The sequence below is a fragment of the Dendrobates tinctorius genome, unplaced genomic scaffold (genome assembly GCF_039654945.1).
Source record: "Dendrobates tinctorius isolate UK_male_01 unplaced genomic scaffold, ASM3965494v1 ptg000032l, whole genome shotgun sequence".
Lineage (NCBI taxonomy): Eukaryota > Metazoa > Chordata > Amphibia > Anura > Dendrobatidae > Dendrobates > Dendrobates tinctorius.
In genome coordinates, this window is record NW_027361700.1 from 18,101,464 (window position 1) to 18,122,135 (window position 20,672).

Genomic DNA, 20,672 nt, shown 5'->3' on the forward strand with positions numbered 1-20,672 from the left:
CTTCGTCAGGGGGTAGGTATACTGGTGATCGGTACATACATTTATAGTAAATTTAATTCCGGGCACAAAGCGCTACGGCGCATGCACCACCGCCGCGACCCGGAAACACAATGCACGGAGGCGTCACATGCGCCATAGCGCTTTGTGCCCGGAATTAAGTTTACTATAAATGTATGTACCGATCACCAGTATACGTACCCCCTGACGAAGGAGAGCAATTCCGAAATGCGCGTCGGGGCGCGTTTTATCGGCACTTTATTTCATTGCTGGCTCATCAGGTAAATTGGTCTTTTAATTGTGTAGTGTTTCACTGAATCACTGATGGTCATTCATTGTTTATTTGTTAGCACTATCATTTTTCAATTTTAATGCAACATTGCTCACAGTGATTTAAATATAATTTTTTTTGCACAATTGCACTTTTCCACTGTGGTTTGTTTACTTTATGGCAATATATTTACCTGTCAGCAATGGAGCCAGTCTATCATGGTTATTGGGAAAGCTTTAATATATAGCTTATTTATTATATGATACCATGTATAAAATTTGTGTGCCGTTTTATTTATTATCAAGATTGCACTAATTGTTGTGCCATTTTTAATAAAGGTAATTTATTCTTATTATTGTTCTTATATGTTTCATTTTTGTTTATAAAAAAAATTTTTTAACAAAATTTTTTATTATTTTTATATAATTTTTTTATTATTTTTCATTTATTCCTACACCCTGCCTGTTTTATCTTCCACCATACCCAGAGTGAATAGTGGTAGCTCCACAGTGGAGCACAGTTACCACCAGGGTTCTCTCTGGGTGTCGGGGAGTGACGTCAGCAGCGTGATCACATGACCTGACCACGCTGCTAACGTCGCTCTGACCCGGCGGTCAGAGCTACAATTTCACTGGCGTCGGTATAGACGCCAGTACAATTGCTCCCTGGGAGCCGGCACGCGCTCCTTCTCTGCGCCGGCTGTCAGCTTGACAGCTGACACAGAGAACCGCCGACTCCCAGGCCGGGGGGGCGGCAGAATGCAGCCGCCGGGGAGAACACTGCGGCCCGCTGCATTAGGCGGCCCGACTGCGCTCCCCTGCTGGCTGCGCCCGGGGCAAATGCTCCGGCTGCCCCCCTAGATACGCCGCTGCCAATTGTCTAAAGGTCGAATGGGCACACACTCTGCCAGCCCAGAACATGAAATCACACTCAATCCCAGCGAAGAGTCTTTCTCTAGTCAGAGTGATTTAGTTGATTTGTAACTAATCTTGCTAAATATGTTGAGTACCCAAAAAATGCAGCCAGAACAACATTCCCAAAAATTATAAAGGTGCTTTGTTTTAATAGGCCATCACATTGAGTTTTTGGCTCCTGTTTAGCCTTTCATTATCTGTAATAGTTTGGATATCAGCCTAAATGTTTGGTATATGTCTGGGTGTGTGTGGGCTTGCACCCTTTTTTTTGCGGGGGGGGGGGGGGTTGGAGGTGTGACTGTTTTGTTGTATTGTAAGCTAAATACATAGCTTTCTATTTTTTTCATTTTGGAATGGAAAACACATTTTGCAGCCATATGTTGGAACCAAAAATAAATAATTTAGGTAATTGTTCCTATGTATTTTGGTTTATTTTTACAAATGAATCTGTTACAACAAACAGGCATCAAAACACTCACATTTAGTACATAGTTTATTGTGTAAAAACTAAAATGTAATGGCACACACCAATTGCTAACAATGTAGATATAACAGATCATCTTTATTAAATGTGTGTACGTTTTGTTCACATGGCCAACAACATACATTACTGGAAATATACTATAATTAAAGAAGGTACAATCATGGGCACACAGTTTGTTCACACTTTGTCAGACTGGTACAGGGCATTCACACTGTGGTGTCAACTTGTGAAAGGCAACACAAATCCTAATGTATTGGCATTTACACCTATGTTGATCAATGATAGTGTGTGAATTTATTATTTAGTTAGCTTGCATTGGCTTAGGATACTAACGAAAACAAGTTTCAGCATGCTGCTATAGTAATTTTTAAGAAGATGACAACACACAATAGAAGTCCCTGGCTCAAACAAGTTCAGCAATCCAACACTTAACATTAGGCGAGGGCTGTTGGTATTGGACACACCAATTGCATTGTCAAAGGTGGCAAATCATGTGCCGCAGATAGTAAGCACAATGACAGCTTGCAATATCAATGAGATATATGTATGTATTGTATGTGTATACATACAATAAAATATATATATATATATAATATATATATATACAGGGGTTGGACAAAATAATAGAAACACCTGGAAACATCAACAAAAGTTAGTTAAATACGCTATAGGTCCACCTTTTGCGGCGATTACAGCCTCAATTCTCCGAGGCATGGATTCATACCAGATGTGAATTGTTTCCAAAGGAATTGTAGCCCATTCTTCAGTTAAAACACCCTCCAGTTCTTTGAGCGACGATGGCGGCGGAAATCGACGTCTAACTTGAATCTCTAAAATCGACCATAAATGCTCAATAATGTTGAGATCTGGGGATTGTGGGGGCCAGATGAGATGCTCAACTTCATTACAATGTTCCTCGTGCCATGCTTTTAACGATTCTAGCTGTATGAATTGGTGCATTATCATCCTGAAAGATGGCGTTCCCCTCCGGGAACAGTGCTTGAATCATAGGATGCACTTGGTCGCCCAAAATGCCTAAATAATCTCGGCTGTTAATTCTTCCATGAAGGGATATCACTGGCCCGGCGGATCTCCACGAAGTAGCACCCCAGATCATCACAGAACCTCCGCCATGTTTTACGGTTGGGAGAAGGCTGTCTGGATGGAATGCTTCTTTCGGCTGTCTCCAAACGTACACTCGGCCGGAGGTCGGAAATAGGGTAAACGATGATTCGTCTGAGAATATCACGTTTCCACTGCTCGAGGGACCAATTCTGGAGGTTTCTACACCACGCTAAACGCTTGGAAACATTTGTCATTGAGAGCAGCGGTTTTCGAATTGCAGCTCTTCCATGGAATCCAGATTTGTGCAGCTCCCGACGAACAGTTTTCGTGGAAACTGGGTTCTGTAGGTGTTCATTGAGCTCAGCAGTGATTTTCTTGCGATCCTCTCTCACAATTCGCTTTAGAGTCCGAAGGTCTCTCTCAGTTAACTTCGACTTTCGGCCGGACCTGTGCTTTGCTGCGGACGTTTTTCCTTCTCTTTCAAACGCAGTCATTACTTTGGAGACAGTACCTCTTGACACGCCAAGCATTCGGGCACTTTCTGTTACACTAGCGCCTGCCATACGAGCACCAACAATTTGGCCTCTTTGAAAATCCGAGAGGTCTGCCATTAGTACCAGGTTTTCATCAATGTTCTTACAATTCTGCAAAACAAACAGTTAATTTACATACACATATCACATAACACAAATAATCAACTACAAAACATTACCATATGTCACGGTTTGCATGTTTATAACATATTCGAAGATTATGATGCCAAAACGATAGGTGTTCCATTATTTTGTCCAATCCCTGTACATATATATATGATATAGAAACATATGTTGACACTATACATACATAGATGTATATATTTTCCACACTCACAAGGCAATCATTACTCTGGCGTGTTGGGTGGTAGAACATCAGGAGATGACAGGATAGAAGACATGCTTTGCACACAGTTCAAACATATATGTCACAGCCTCAAGTGTGATAAACTATAGAGCTTGGGAAAAGGCTATTTCTATTGTAATTATCAATGTCAGTATGTATGTTCAAGCTGATTGTCATGTGTCACACTAACATTCCAAACCACACACAATGCTTCAGGGTGTTCTTTATTTTGGCAGACACATTCTTTCTTGCTGCCGAAACATACTTTATTACAAGTAAGCATTAGCCTAAACCAAGACATAAATTAACCAAAATGAGGTATTAGTTATTTGGTATAGTTAACCATAAGACTTTGAGAAGGCTAGGTATCTGTTACCAACATAAAATTTTAGGCCGCAACCAACATCAAGGGTCCTCATTGTCTTGTGAGACCCTAACCAAATTATTAGCCAAATGCCACAAAAATTTCATAAAGTCACTTAGAAAATTCAGACATATGTAAAGCTAACATTAGTTGTTCAGCTCAGTTTGCCATGGTACACTACCCTCTGGTGTTATAAAATAATCAGCAAAAAGATTCCTGACTTGAAGGCCAGACTGAGCAACTTGGGTAGCACGCTGACCTTCCTCTGGTAATGTCACATTTACCACTCTCTCCTCATCCAAATCATCCAAGGATGGTTCTTGTTTTCTTGAAAAATTATGCAAAATCACCGCTGCCTTTATGACTGCCTGGACATTGTCTGGATGCATCTGGATTTGTGTTTCAAAGATACGCCATTTACTAGTAAAGATTCCAAGAGCACACTCAACCAATCGACGTGCTCTCATCAGTCGCATGTTAAAATTCGCCTACAGGTGTCCAAACGGACAATGGGCGAAGAACATGCCTGGACAGTGCAAAACCCTCATCAGCAACCATAATAAATGGTGCAGGTGGGGATGAGGCTCCGGGAAGCACACATGTTGGGGAATATTAAAATTTTGCTCAGCAAGTCGCCTAGCTAATCTGGAATATCGAAAGATGCGAGCATCAGAGGCACTCCCATATGCCCCAATCTCAGCAATTACAAAACAGTAGTTGCTGTCAGCTACAGCCAGCAGCACTACGGAAAAATATTTTTTGTAATTAAAGTAACGAGACCCTGATTTTGGGGGCTTCTTCACACGAATGTGTTTACCATTCAGGGCACCTATTCAATTTGGGAACTCTGTGGCTTCTATGAACCCCTGGGCAATTCTGACCCAGTCTTGCGTGGTTGGCTGAGGCATGAATCGGCTCTTCAGCTTGTCCCATATGAGATCACAGGTTGAGCGCACAATCCCGGATATGGTTGACGTTCCAAGGAGGAACTCAAAATGGAGGGAACAAAATGAATTGCCAGTAGCCAGGAATCTGTTCACAAAACAATAGTTTAGGTGTCTAACAATACTAAAAAGGTACAAAATATGATGGAAATGAAAACAATACTAGTATAGTGAATCTCAGACAGCACATATAATCATAACAGATATGTTGATTAAAATCTAAATAGCAACCATGAAGGAAGCACACAGGTGTAAGTTAGAATAGACAGCTCCGAAATTTGGCATGTTACTAGTTTGGGTGAGGGTAATAAGATTAGGTTAATAGTAATACGTCATAGCCAAATTGTTTTTTGGCCTGTAGTTGTAGGAGAATGTTAAGCAAGACATGCATGGCTGTTTAAATAATGTTTAGTGTGTAACCTAGGGAAATCAAACATTACACAATATGATGTGAAAGCCTGAGACAAATGTGTGATTTACAAAAGTTACCTCACGGTTACTAGCAAACGCTCCTCCGGAGAAATGCTTAGTCGCATGCAGGTGTCTTGTCTGAGAAGGTAAGGACGCAAAAACTAAAGAATTGTGTCAAATCCAGAAATGGATAGGCGACAGAAAGCCATAAACTTCAATGGGCATTGGCGAAGTTCAACGTAAAATGACCATGTGCCCCACGGAGTAATAGTATAGGATGAACCCATAGTCTTTTTTTCCCCGTGGTTCCTCACCAAGCATATGTTGGCGAACCCCAAAGCGACGTGACACAAGCCATGCCAACCACAACAATGCCTCATTTGAAATAGACATATTTGTGAGGCCTAAGGAATAATAACACACAACCCTAAGCTAATATGTCATTGTATTAAACCTTTTGGGCAATGTTTAAAACACTCATCACTAATGGCTCACGCCTTTCCCATTTTAAAGCATTAAATTGACGCATTAACCCTTCATTTGGACATAGAAACTTTAGGTTTGGATACGTATTCACACGGACAGCACACGGATGATACACGGACAGCACACGGATGAAAAACACGGACACACGGATCGCAAGCGGATGACACACGGATGGTATACGTGTCCACACGGACACGGATTGCTCCAGGAACGTGTTTACCGGTACCGGAAATATCTGGACGTGTGAAACTGCCCTTAGGGCATGAGCATATCGCTAACACAAAACTGAAAATAAAGATTAAAGAGCAACCATAAGATAGATTTCATCAACCAAGGTATCATTTTAATCAGTATAATGGCGCTGACCTAACACTGTGTGTAGGATACTGTGCACACTCGTGCTGACAGGTTCCCTTTAAAAAGATTTTCTTAAATTTGGAAGTTATACACTATCGGTGAGATAGGAGATAACTTCCCAGTGGGTCCAACAACTGGGAACACCATCCATCGATCCCTAAAAAAGCCTCATGTAAGGCTACTTTCAGACTTGCGTCAGGAGGCGCAGTGCAGGGCCGCCGCTAAGCTCCGCCCCCGGTCGTGCCTCCTCCGGTCAGCTCCTCCTATGTGCGCATGACGCTGCATGCGACCGGCGTACCCTATATTTAGAGCTGGGTACGCTGGCCGTGCGCTGGTATGTTTTTGCCTGCGCATGCGCCCTTTTTGCGCTGCGCCGACGTGCGCCAAACGCACCATGTTGCATTTTTGTGCGCTCGGCGCAGCGCAAAAAGGGCGCATGCGCTGGCAAAAGCATACCAGCGCACACCAAGCGTACCCAACGCTAAATATAGGGTATGCCGGTCGCATGCAGCATCATGCGCCCATAGGAGGAGCTGACCGGATGAGGTGAGGCCAGAGGCGGAGCTTAGCGGCAGTCCTGCGCTGCGCCTCCTAACGCAAGTCTGAAAGTAGCCTAAATGGGGTGGAGGTCAATCATGCGCATAGCATTCTTATGGAAGTGACAAAGACCCGCTGATTGCAGATAGTTTTAGACCCCCAGCAATGGGGAAGTTATCCCCTAGCTAATTGATATAGAATAACGTTTAAACTTTAAAATCTACATATTTTATGATGATAGCTGGTTTTGGAACAAACAGACATTAAAAATTAGGGATTTTTTTTTGAGTTCATGAAGCATTGAGGTCTTCGGAAGACACCAGTATTACAAGTGTTGATTGCAGTTAAAGATAGGGGCCAGGATCTTCTTGACTCTAGCTCTAACAATATTTGGCAATAAAGTCAAGGAGAGATGAAAAAACAATTGCTTATATAATGTGTATATTGTTATTTCAGTGAATTTAATAGTGGCCATTTCCACTTCACATACATGAGAAAGTTTCATAGGCAGAATTCAATGAAACTCTAAGGTTAAGTTCCCATGATAAGTTTTTTTGCTGAGTTTTTGGTGCTGCTTACAGTATTTTCACAGCATCTTACAGTTCCTGCAGTTCCAGCAAATATGGGATGGGATATATAGTAATATCCTGCAATGCGTGTTTCAAATCTGCATCATATCAAATTCCCCTTTGGGTACGTTGTTTCATGTGCAGACTGCAGAATTGCACTAGATGCATAAAATCTGCAGGCATAAAACACATAAAATGCACACATGACTGTATCAATATAGTTTGTCAAAGCCAAATACTAGGAAGTATCAAAAAGATTTAAAACATCACATACCAAAAGCAGGAAAAAAATGTAGGGTCAAAAACACAATAAAAAAGCCATCAAAACTGCAAAGAATAAACGGTAGTAACATAATTTATCTAATTGATGTAGAAATGCTGCAGAAAATCTACAACATCTAAACTCGCCAAATACTCATGAAGGGACTGAAGTCCATTTGCTTTCAGAGTGATGATTGTTAGGAGATTTTGGGGGTAATAGATGTTAGTTAAAATATTTACTAATGCAACATTTTAGGTCTGTGAGGATAAAAGAAAAATAGACACTAACCTGAGATGACTGATTGCAGCAAATCCACGATAATATGAGCAAAAGAGTTTTCTACGTTCTGCAGGAAGGTTTTTCTCTCTTGCTGAGTGCTAAAAACTTTACTAATTCTCTGCATCATTTTCACTGCCCAGTCCATACAGTACAAATCCTTTTCACAAACCTGACTCACACATAAAAAAGAAGTGTGCTAAGAAATGTTTGGACTGATGAGGGGAGCTAAGGAGCAACAGACATCTTTAAATATCTTATACAATCTAAACATTGGCCAGCTAGCATACTTGCTTAACAGTGCGCTAAAACTCCTTCACTAAACCATAATACAGCACATGCTATATGGAAACCTCTACGGAACAGTTCCATACATCTTTTTTCCGACAGTGCATCTACATTACTTGTTTTGTTACTGTTGCACTAATACAATTAGATCCTCTTTAACAAACTACGTTTAGACAAATTAAGGAAAAACAATCTATAATTCCCTTCTATCCCATTCAGCTCTAACTCCAGTTCAATTCTATGGCAGTGACTGAAACAGCACAGGCAATTAGCTCCATTAAATTATTGGAGTGACTCGGGAGCCAAAGCTGACCAATTCATAGGCCCAACAAAACTTTTACATACTCTTCTCCTATTAAAGCTCTACTCCAGCGTTTTTTCTCTCTTTCGCCGTTGGAGTGGTACATAAAATCTACGCACCCTGCCCCTGTCTGATACTTACCTTCCGGCGTTTTCATCTCTTTCAGCAGCCGCTGCGCTCCTTCCCCTGCAGTTTGTGACCTGCTGGCTGGTCCAGAGTTTCATGTAGTGAGCAGGAGATCACTAATCAATGTATGTCTATGAGAGACTCGTTCTGGCTCTCATGGACTTCCATTGAGAGCTTGTGACGTAGCTTCTTAGTTTCAGCCACTCAGGAGCTGCGCTGACTGGCATCGAAAAATGGTGAAGACGCCAGAGGGTGAATATATGACCGTGGGCAGGGTTGTCATGTCCCACGACTTGGGAAATCATTTAATATTTGCATTGTTTGCGTTGCATCATCTGTTGCTAGGCAGAAGTTTGCCTTTCCCTGTATTTTGTCCCAACTCTCTCCCTGTAGTCCTGTGATGTATGTTTGTTCCCTCCTTCATTCTCCATTTTGTGATCGTCCCTCCATCTGTATGCATCTTCTTACATGTCCTCTGAAGAATATTCCTTTTTACCTGCTGCTTTCATCATAATACAAGAATTTCAGTTAAAGCATCCCTCTTTTCCTGGAGTCTTCTTACATGAGATCGTGGCTGAGTTAAGCTGTCTGATTAATCGGTATGAACGTGAGTACAGGTCGATACGGAAGGGGCCCAGAAAGAGAGGTCTATCCAGGCACCATACGTTCTACATATCCATGAGTCAGAATAGTAAAAAGGAATAACCTGCCTTCAGAGACAGTAACTCAAGGTCTGTGCTAAATCTCAGTGGAAAAAGACATTTCCCAGACAGACTGTAACCCAGTTCCAGCCAGACCCCAGCGTGCATAGAAGCCACACACTGCAGCTGAACAGAGAGGAATATAACTCCCATCATTACACAAGACCCTGCAGCTGCTCCAGCATTAGATACAAAGTATCAACTCTGTGCAGAGTCTGTGTATTTCCTGTTGCTGAACAGTGGGAAGTATAACCCCCATCATCAACTCTTCCTGCCTGCAATCTAATCATGTCTGAAGCAAGGAATACAATGTCCCTACCAGACTTACAAGCACAGGAAAGAGACCCAGACCCCCATCCACCATCTAGTGAAAGGGGAAAACGTACAGTCAAACCCACATGGAAAGTCATGGAGAATTTAGAGACTGCAAAATGTGAATTATATAGTTATGTGTCTTCAGTATGGAAGAAAGTGCTGAGTCATATAGACACTGCATCAAGGCCTGCTTCTCATGAGTTACCACCAGAGGGAGTCCTAGAACAATTATGCACAGCATACCAAATGTATATGGAGAAGAGTGACCAATATATTATTCTCCTGAAGAAACTGAATCTCCCAGAGACTTTAAACGAATTGCAAGGTTTCCAGCAGCTTAATTCTGAAAGAGACTGCACTGTACGTGACATTAAAGCCAAGATAGAGGCTAGAATTGCACGAACACCAGATGCATCAACTCGCTCATCCAAATCGTGTAAGCCTCAAAACGTTCATCTAGGTCAAGTTCATCAAAATATTCTACTCTTACTGAGCAGCTTATAAGAGCACGTGCTAAGGCTGAAACTACTAAGGTACAAGCTGCCTTTGCACAAAAGAGAGCAGAAATGGATGCAGCTGCTGCACAAAAGAGAGCAGAAATGGATGCAGCTGCTGCACAAAAGAGAGCAGAAATGGATGCAGCTGCTGCACAAAATAGAGCAGAAATGGACGCTGAAGCGGCACGCATGGAAGCTCTAGAGAAGGAATGTGAGCATGCAACAGCCATGGCAGAATTAAAGGTACTCGAGCAGGCTATCAGTGGGAGTCAAAGAGACAGCGTCAGTTTGTGTGAAATGGAGGCAGAAGACCCTATTGAACGCACAAGAGACTACGTGCTAAGCCAAGATGGCGAACCGCAGATCATCACTAACACACCTGATGGTGTTGACGCTTCTCCAGAGCACCAGGATGCCGATCCACTTACAGAATCCTGCATTCAAGGTCAGTACAATGCTCCCAAACTTGAACTTCCTTCATATTCCAGTATGCGCCAAAACCCTGCATCTCACCAAACTCCACAGGCTAATACCTACATGCAACCCAATATGCCGGCAGGTCATTATACCCTCGACAACCACACAGTGCCACCTCCGCAGGTAGCAGAAACTATACCCACCAAACCAGTTGCTGGACTAAATGCATATGCCACTCCATACTTCCCCACGTTTCAAGGCCAGGACGTCTCCACCCCTATGTACAACACCGCTCAGCCTACAATTGTGCATCCTAAGTCAGAAAGAACAGACATGTCCGACTTCGCAAGGTACATGATTCGCCGTGAACTTACTAAAACCGGTCTCACAAGGTTCGACGACCAACCTGAAAATTACAGAGGTTGGAAAAGTGCCTTTAGAACCGTAACTAGTGACCTCGGCATCACTGCTGCGGAAGAGCTGGACCTGTTGATCAGATGGTTAGGACCACAATCCACAGAGCGTGTCAAGAGACTCAGGTCTGTACATATCAGTAATCCAACGGCTGGTCTCATGGCTGCATGGGAAAGACTAGAGAGAAACTTTGGCAGTCCAGAAGCCATAGAGGATGCACTGTTCAAGCGACTACAGAGTTTTCCAAAGATATCAAGCAAGGACAATTCAAAGTTCCTAGAGCTCAGTGACCTGCTGTTAGAGCTCCAGCTGGCCAAGGCAGACACCCACCTACCTGGCCTCAGCTACCTGGACACTGCTCGTGGAGTAAACCCCATTATTTCCAAGCTACCATACAATGTAAAAGAGAAGTGGACTGCAATAGGGTCAAAATACAAGAAAGACCATCAAGTGTCATTTCCTCCGTTCTCCTACTTCTGTGAGTTTATAAAAGACATTGCAGAGCGTAAGAACGACCCAAGCTTTTCCTACGGAGAATCCAGTGGCCCAGCTTCACCTCCTTCTAAATACGTGAGCACACGCTCGAATGACAGAAACCGCAGGGGTCCAGTATCAGTGAAGAAGACGGATATTCTTCCCTTACCAACATCAGCCCCAGGCAAGAACAACAAGGGTGAAAAGATAGAGAACCCAAATCGTGAGTGTCCCATCCACAAGAAGCCACATCCCTTAAAAAAGTGCATCGGCTTCAGGAAGAAACCGCTCCAAGAACGCAAGGAACTTCTAAAGAAGTTTGGGGTATGCTACAGATGTTGTGCTTCTACTGAACACCTTGCTAAAGACTGTAAAACTAAAATTAAGTGTATGGAGTGTGACAGTGAGGATCACGTACAAGCACTCCACCCATACCGTCCTGACTCTACACGTACTCCTTCCCCCACCACGAGCCATGGCGGGGAGGACGCAGCTCAAACTGCAAGTCATACCACAATATCTTCTTCATGCACAGAAGTCTGCGGAGAAGGTCTCTGGGACAAGTCCTGTGCGAAGATTTGTCTGGTGAACGTATATCCCAATGGTCACCCAGAGAAAGCCGTGAAGGTGTACGTCCTCTTGGATGATCAGAGCAACCGATCACTTGCAAGGTCAGAACTCTTTGATATGTTTAACTTAAAGGGAAATGCTTACCCTTACACCTTAAGTACCTGCAGCGGTGTTACAGAGGTCTCTGGGAGAAGGGCCAGTGGTCTTATAGCGACATCCCTCGACAACACCGTAGAGATACCCTTACCCACACTTGTCGAGTGCAACCAGATTCCATCCAATCGAGAAGAGATCCCAATGCCAGAGGCTGCTCTTCATCACCCACATCTCAAGGGAATAGCAAACAAGATACCAGCCCTCAACAACAGCGCAGATATCCTGATTCTGCTTGGCAGAGACATTCTCCGGCTGCACAAGGTACGTCAGCAAATTAACAGACCACACAACGCACCATTTGCCCAACGCTTTGATCTAGGCTGGGTAATTATAGGCGATGTTTGCATACACAAGATGAAGAGACCTAATAACATCTCCTCTTACAAAACACACATCTTGCCAAATGGTCGCTGCACTCATTTTCAGCCATGCCCACATCATTACTGGGTGAAAGAGAAAGTGAGCAACACCAAGAGGCAACAGGAATCCTTCAACAACATGAACATGCTCCAGCCCTGGGACGAAAACCTCGGGTCAACAGTGTTCGATTCCACAAGTGAAGACAACAAGTTAGCACCCACAAGGGAAGATAAAGAATTCATAAAGGTTATGGACAAAGAATTTGTTCAAGATGACTCCAACAGTTGGGTAGCTCCTTTACCCTTTCGTTTCCCAAGAGCGAGGTTGCCAAACAACCTGCAGCAAGCAACTGCAAGGTTCTCATCCTTAAAACGTACCCTAAAGAGGAAACCAGAAATGGAGAAGCATTTCATTGACTTTATGCAGAACATCTTTGACAAAGATCATGCTGAACCTGCGCCACCACTGAAGGAAGGAGAAGAATGTTGGTACCTTCCATCCTTTGGTGTCTATCACCCTCACAAGCCTAACCAGATCAGAGTGGTGTTTGACTCCAGTGCTCAGTATGAAGGCCTCTCTCTCAACAACCTGCTACTAACTGGACCCAACCTGAACAACAGCCTCCTTGGAGTATTGATCCGCTTCAGACAAGAACCTGTTGCTATAATGGCCGACATTCAGCAGATGTTTCATTGCTTCATCATGAAGGAAGACAGCAGAAACTATCTTAGGTTCCTATGGCACAAAGACAACAATGTCAACAATCAAGTCATAGACTACCGGATGAAGGTCCATGTCTTCGGCAACAGTCCTTCACCTGCTGTGGCGATCTACGGACTGAGACGGACAGCCCAGGAAGGTGAGAGAGAGTACGGATCCGATGCTCGTCAATTCGTAGAGAAGAACTTCTACGTAGACGACGGGCTCAAGTCCATGCCCACAAGTGAAGAGGCAATTGACCTACTCTCCAGGACACAGGAAATGCTATCCACATCAAACCTCAGACTCCACAAGATCATCTCTAACAGTCAAGAGGTAATGAGCGCGCTTCCATCTGAGGACCATGCCACGAAACTAAAGGACCTCAACCTAGGTTCTGATGTTCCTCCCACACAGCGCAGCCTTGGTCTACTGTGGGATATCAAACAGGACACCTTCACCTTCCAAGTGTCGCCCTGTGACAAACCCTTTACCAAACGAGGAGTCCTATCTGTCATAAACAGCATCTACGATCCTCTTGGGTTTGTAGCATCCATCACTATTCAAGGCAAGATACTGTTAAGACAGCTCACTGCCGAGAACACTGATTGGGACACCCCGCTTCCAACTCAGAAACAGCAAAGGTGGGAGACATGGAAGAAGTCATTGAAGTTCTTGGAGCAACTCCAAATCCCACGTTGTTATTCTCCAAGATCATCTTTGGCTGCAATCAGAAGAGAAGTTCATATTTTCTGTGATGCATCTACAGAAGCCATAGCCGCAGTAGCTTATCTGAAGACCTTAGAAGCTAATAAGGTGCATTGTGGTTTTATCCTGGGTAAGGCCAAATTAACCCCGAAGCCTGCACACTCTGTACCCAGACTCGAACTTTGCGCTGCAGTACTGGCAGTAGAAATTGCTGAAGTTGTAAGAGACGAAATGGACATTGCAATTGATTGGTTTACCTTCTACGGAGACCTTGTTCTCTTAAAAGACAAAGAGGCTCATCGTAACGACTGGCCAATGGGTCTTAACACCAAGGTCATGCCCAGCGAGGACGGAAAGACGCGTAAGACAGAAGTTAAGGTGACAAAAGGGGGCTCTACCCGAACCTTCCTCCGTCCGGTCACCGATCTCGTACTGCTACTGCCAAAGGAGGACGTCACATGAACTGAACATTGCTCCTGGACGTTGCTCACGGCGGGGAGCATACCTACTCATCCCCCAGTTTTATTGAACATTGACATTTTCCATTGGATTGAACTTTGAACATTGCATTGGATTGCTGGGTTGGTGGAAGAGTTGGCATGTTTGCGGCTTCCCCAATCCGAAGATGGGTTTAATAGACTTGGACTTATCTTCCGGTGTGATCTACGGATCAACAACAATGAGTTGGACTTTAAAAATGTTTGATGTTTATTATTGCATACATGTTTTTCTTTTCTCTTGTTTTTCAGGTTCGAACGACTTCGAAGAATTAAGGACATCGTGAAATCCAAGGATTTCAGACAGGGAGTGTCATGTCCCACGACTTGGGAAATCATTTAATATTTGCATTGTTTGCGTTGCATCATCTGTTGCTAGGCAGAAGTTTGCCTTTCCCTGTATTTTGTCCCAACTCTCTCCCTGTAGTCCTGTGATGTATGTTTGTTCCCTCCTTCATTCTCCATTTTGTGATCGTCCCTCCATCTGTATGCATCTTCTTACATGTCCTCTGAAGAATATTCCTTTTTACCTGCTGCTTTCATCATAATACAAGAATTTCAGTTAAAGCATCCCTCTTTTCCTGGAGTCTTCTTACATGAGATCGTGGCTGAGTTAAGCTGTCTGATTAATCGGTATGAACGTGAGTACAGGTCGATACGGAAGGGGCCCAGAAAGAGAGGTCTATCCAGGCACCATACGTTCTACCTATCCATGAGTCAGAATAAGGGTACTTACGTTTAAAGCACCACTCCAGCAGTGAAAAACAAAACCGCTGCAGTGGTGCTTTAACAAAAGAATAATTCTTAAATGTTTGTTAGAACTGATCACCCCCTCTTTACAGGAATTAATAAACTAAACTAAAACACCTTATAGAGGTGAAACAAGATGCGCCTATCAGCAAAAAGTCACAAGCAGGCAAATGTCCTCCAATATGGAAGTATTATACATTTTTGTACATACCATATGAGAAATTTGGAAATGTTGCCGAACCTTTCTTCAATACTGCATGGTATATCTTAGAAGACCTAAAAAATCACCTAGGCCAACTTTGCATTCATATTTAAGCACTAAAGGGAGTAGATCTAATGCTTCAACTGGAAATTTTCCCCTTTTTATATTTTAGAATTTTAATTTGACATTTTATTTATTTTTATATTTTCCCTTCCATACATATGTTAATTGACATTTTCTTGATAATTGTGGCTATCTTTAATCAGATATTTGTATATCATATTAACAATACCAACAATGTTAGTTGCCCAGTCTGCGTACTGGATGTGGTTCATTCAATTTGAAAATGATGTTAATTAGCAAAAATTCCAATAAATATGATAGATAAAAAAAAAAGAAACCGCACAACCCACCCGGCTTTATCTGTGCCATTAGCCACTTATGGCTGTCAGATATAAACATAGTCTGAGATAGGCATACCCCTTTACCTTTCTGATCAAGGTAAAGAAAAGATAAAAATATACATAGTTGTAAGGTTCCTATACACTTTAGACAAAAGTCATCCGAAACTGCTGATACTAACAAGATCATCTGAATGTTTAATCTGCATGACGGCCTCCTGACTCATGTCGGGGAAGAGAAGGATTCTGCTATTGGAATTTCAACAGTTGATACTTTTGTTTGGTATGGAGATAAGCCGCTGTCATATGAGTCTGCTAGTGCAGCTCTCCGGATTGATAGCAGTTTTTCAAGCAACAGTTATCAAATATGTATGGGGACCTTTAAAGTAAACATGTCAGGTCCCCCATGGCCTCCAATCCAGCAGCATTCACATATGTATTGTTACATATTATTCCCTGCCTGACAAGCTCACTATAAAGTTATTCACTTACATTCATGTTTAAAAAAGTATTTAGAACCTTTGCTTTTCCTATGCTAATTAGGCCTTTGACCAGTGGAAGGGGTGTTAGTTTCCCCAAACTATTCGGCCCCCTTTGCATGCTATCTTGCCCCTGTGGATGTGATAACATGATTTGCAAGAGCCAGTGTCATCACCAGCATCATTGAGCCTCTGAAACCAAGTATACGCTTCCCAGGCTTCAGAGGCACACAGTGCATAACCTACATCACTAAAGGAGAGCTTACTAATCTCCTTTCAAAATCACGCCTCACCACCTGTGCACTTGACCCCATCCCTTTCCACCTGCTCCCCAACCTCACTAACATGATCATTCCAGCCCTAACCATTCTCTTCAACCTATCCCTAACTTCTGGTACCTTCCCCTCTGCCTTCAAACATGCCACCATAACACCCATCCTCAAAAAATCAAACCTTGACCCAACTGCTATGCCCAGCTATTGCCCCATATCACTGCTCCCATTTGCTTCCAAACTCCTTGAACAGCATGTCCATGCTCAACTTTCCTCCCACCTCTCATCTAACTCCCTCCTTGACATCCTGCAATCTGGCTTCCGCCCCCACCACTCCACTGAAACTGCCCTGACCAAAATTACTAATGACTTACTCACAACCAAAGCTAACAGACAGTTCTCCATCCTCCTCCTTCTTGACCTGTCCTCTGCCTTTGACACAGTTGACCACTGCCTACTGCTACAGATTCTTTCTTCCCTTGGCATCAAAGACCTTGCCCTGTTCTGGATTTCCTCATACCTTTCTGACTGCACATTCAGCGTTTCCCACTCCCACACTACCCCCTCATCCCGCCCCCTCTCTGTTGGAGTCCCCCAAGGCTCTGTCCTGGGGCACCTACTTTTTTCCATCTATACTCTTGGCCTAGGACAACTCATAAAGTCCCATGGCTTCCAGTACCACCTGTGTTAGGCGTCAGGTTTCTGCGTCTGCTCTGCAGGAATCAAGAGCCTCACATTCTGCGGTCTCCTGCTGTCTTTCTACTACAGAGGAGATTACTTTGCAGCAGACCGCTCCAGAGACTAAGTCTCTCTGTGCTCCTACTGGGCATGCTCACGAGACGATCTCCCATTGGAGATCGGGAGTCATGTGCCCAGGTCCTGTTCCAGATCTCATTGGTCCATCTCGGAGATCTGGAAGGTCCCGCACGGCTATAAAAAGCGCGCATGGCCGTTCTGCCATGCGCTAGTATAGACTATACTGCTATGTGTGAATGGTGATGGATGTATGATTCTGGTGACTGACTTATTATGAAACCCCTTCCCTCTGATATTACGCATATGGTTAGGGAATTAGTTCAGTAGTGTGCGCCAGTCTGTGGCAAGCCTTAGGCCACTGTGCACACCGCACCTCTGCTCTAGTGTCCGACATAGCGCCTGCTTTGTAGCTTTATCGTCCAGCGGCAGTATCCTGCACCGCGCTGCAGCCCTTCTTGGAGTTCGCAGTAGCAACGCCGCACACACGGTAGGTCTAGATGGACGCAGCCCCTCTGTCTTAGTTCCTGCTCCTGTGACCTTATACCGTGTGTGCATTTACCTGAGGCCTGTGACTCTAACAGGCTCAGCCTTTTTGTATGTTTTTGCTGCGGCGCCTCTGTGTGTGAACAGAGCCCGCTTTGCGCACTTCGGGTGAAGTTGAACCCGTGCGCATTATATCGCCATATTGCTCGTCTGCCATTACTCAGCAGTGGTTGTAACACCTACTGCACGGTGGACCCCGATTGGCGAACGCACTTTATTATTATTTATTATTATTACCTGTGTGCAGATGACACTCAGATCTACCTCTCTGGCCCACAAGTCACCTCTCTGCTGTCCAGAATCCCGGAGTGTCTATCAGCCATATCCTCCTTTTTCACCTCTCCCTTCCTAAAACTCAATGTAGTCAAAACTGAACTCATTATCTTTCCTCCATCTTGCGTATCTTCCCTGCCCGATCTATCTATTATGGTAAACGGCATCACGCTCTCTCCCGCACCTGAAATCTGCTGCCTCGGAGAAACTCTCAACTCTGCCCTGTCCTTCAAACCACACGTCCAATCTCTTGCCACCTCCTGTCGCCTCCAACTCAAAAATATTTCCAGAATCCGTCCCTTCCTCAGTCCTCAATCTACTAAAACTCTTGTACATGCTCTCATCATCTCCCGCCTTGACTACTGCAACACTTTCCTCTGTGGTCTCCCTGCTAACTCTCTTGCATCATTCCAGTCTGTCCTCAAATCTGCTGCCTGACTAATCCACCTTTCTCCTCACTACTCCCCTGTCTCATCCCTCTGCAAATCTCTCCACTGGCTCCCAATTCCCCAACGAATCCAGTTCAAACTACTAACACTGACCTACAAAGCCATCCACAACCTTTCCCCTCCCTATATCTCTGAACTAATCTCCCAATATCTTCCCTCACGTAATCTTCGATCCTCCCAAGACCTCCTACTCTCCTCCACACTTATTCGTTCCTCACACAACTGCCTCCAAGATTTCTCCCGAATATCCCCTATCCTCTGGAATGCCATGCCTCAACACGTTCGATTATCCACCACCCTCGGATCCTTCAAACGGTACCTGAAAACCCATCTTTTCAGGAAAGCTTACAGCCTGCAATGACCATTCTGCCGCCTCACCACCGCCTGAGCTGCCGCCTCATCACCACCAGAGCTGCTTTACCCCCAACCTTCTGTCTCTTCCTTACTATCCCGTAGAATGTAAGTTCGCAAGGAGAGGGTCCCCTCCCCTTTGTACCAATCTGTCATTGTAAATTTGTTTACTGTTAACGATATCTATAACTTTGTATGGAACCCCCCTTCTCATGTACAGCACCATGGAATTAATGGCGCTATATAAATAAATAATATATGTGAGCAGTCTTCTGGACTTCACGTCATGTGCAGTATGCCCCTGAAGCAGGGAGCAGGGAACGATGGATGCAAAGAGGGACAACTAGTCTAGGGAAAACTAATACCCCATTAACTAGTCAAAAGACTAATTAGCATAGGAAAAGCAGAGTTTATTAAGGATTTAGGTGAATAACATCATAAATGGCTGGTTAGGCAGGGAATTTAGTCATACCTATGGGAATGCTGCTAGGATGGAGGGTATGGGGGACCTGACAGGTTCCCTTTAAGATGCGGTGAGACCACATATAGAAAGTTGCATCTCATTTTAATACCCTACTGCAACAAATCATTTTTGTAGTAGCTGTAATATGCTACTTATACTAAACACTCACCAGAGCAAGAAAGACTACTATTCTGGCTAGATCTGCTGTCCGTCCATTTATTGCTTTGCTAGCCATGAAAGTAAAACAGATACTGTTTCCGCTTAGGATGAGAAGGCGGGCATTGTTTTCTAGTAGCCATTCATGAGGAACCACTGCCGATGGAAAAAATAAGTCATGTTAACAATAGAAGTAAAGCTTCAAGTCTGCTGCCATATGGTGATCCAGTTTTCAAGAAAATGGAAGCATATGACAGTAATAATAATAATAATAATAATAATAATCTTTATTTATATAGCGCCAACATATTCCGCAGCGCTTTACAGTTTAACAGTTTCAAAACACAAGTCATAAGTAACAACGTTAACAATACAATAATTGAAGCAAAATAAGACGAAATGAGATGACCCTGCTCGTGAGCTTACAATCTACAATGAGGTGGGGGAGATACAAAGTACAGGTGTGTATTTACAATTGTGTATTTACAATGAAGGTCCAGCCATCTTGAGGGAGTGAAGGATGGATGGAGATAGTGAATGGGCTACACAAGCACACTTACACAGAGAATTACTTTGATCAGTGAACGCGATAGGCCGCTCTGAACAAGTGTGTTTTGAGGGAGCGCCTAAAACTATGCAAATTGTGGATAGTCCTGATTTCTTGGGGTAGAGCATTCCAGAGGACGCCGGGAAGATGGCCGCCAGTCCGGGAACGGCACATGCGCAGGTTCAGATCTCATCCCCTGAGATCTCGAGACGAGATCTGAACCTGCGCATGCGCCGTCCCCGGACCGGTGGCCATCTTCCCGGCGTCCATGTTCCCGGAGGCCACCGCAACATGGCGGCGGCCAGCAAGGGATGTGTGGGGGCCTCTGGGCTTGGAGGAAATGCCGGCGGCGCCGCTGCCCCTGCACCGGAGCACAGAGAGCCGCTACCCCTGCACCGGAGCACAGCCCGCTGCCACCACCGCACTACAGAGCCCCGCAGCACCCGCACCAGCCATGATCGGAGGTTAGTATATTGCGACCATAAGACGCACCCCCCACTTTCCCCAAAAATTTTTTTTGGAAAAAAGTGCGTCTTATGGTCCGAAAAATACGGTATATCCATATCTAACCCAAAGAGGGAGAGAAGAGGGAAATCAGTGGTTAGCAGGAGGTTTCAGCCATTACCCGTGCTAGTGTCCATATGCAAGCGCGTACCCCTACGCGTGTTTCGCGATAGCTTCCTCGGGGGTG

The 20,672-nt window shown here is 44.1% G+C and overlaps 1 protein-coding gene across 11 annotated transcripts in view; it reads right to left on the reverse strand.

The window, feature by feature from the left end:
- The window catches only part of FBXO47 (F-box protein 47), a 293,552-nt gene that overhangs the window by 13,287 nt on the left and 259,593 nt on the right, over positions 1–20,672 (reverse strand). For 10 of the 11 annotated variants that reach the window (XM_073572527.1, XM_073572534.1, XM_073572538.1 and 7 more), the window contains 2 exons: positions 19,448–19,590; positions 7,829–7,988 (listed from right to left, as the gene is read on the reverse strand). In XM_073572527.1, coding sequence (XP_073428628.1) covers positions 7,829–7,988; positions 19,448–19,590 — 303 coding nt within the window. Of the gene's footprint in view, positions 1–7,133; positions 7,452–7,828; positions 7,989–19,447; positions 19,591–20,672 lie in introns of those variants that run through there. The other variant, XM_073572528.1, reaches the window with a different exon arrangement.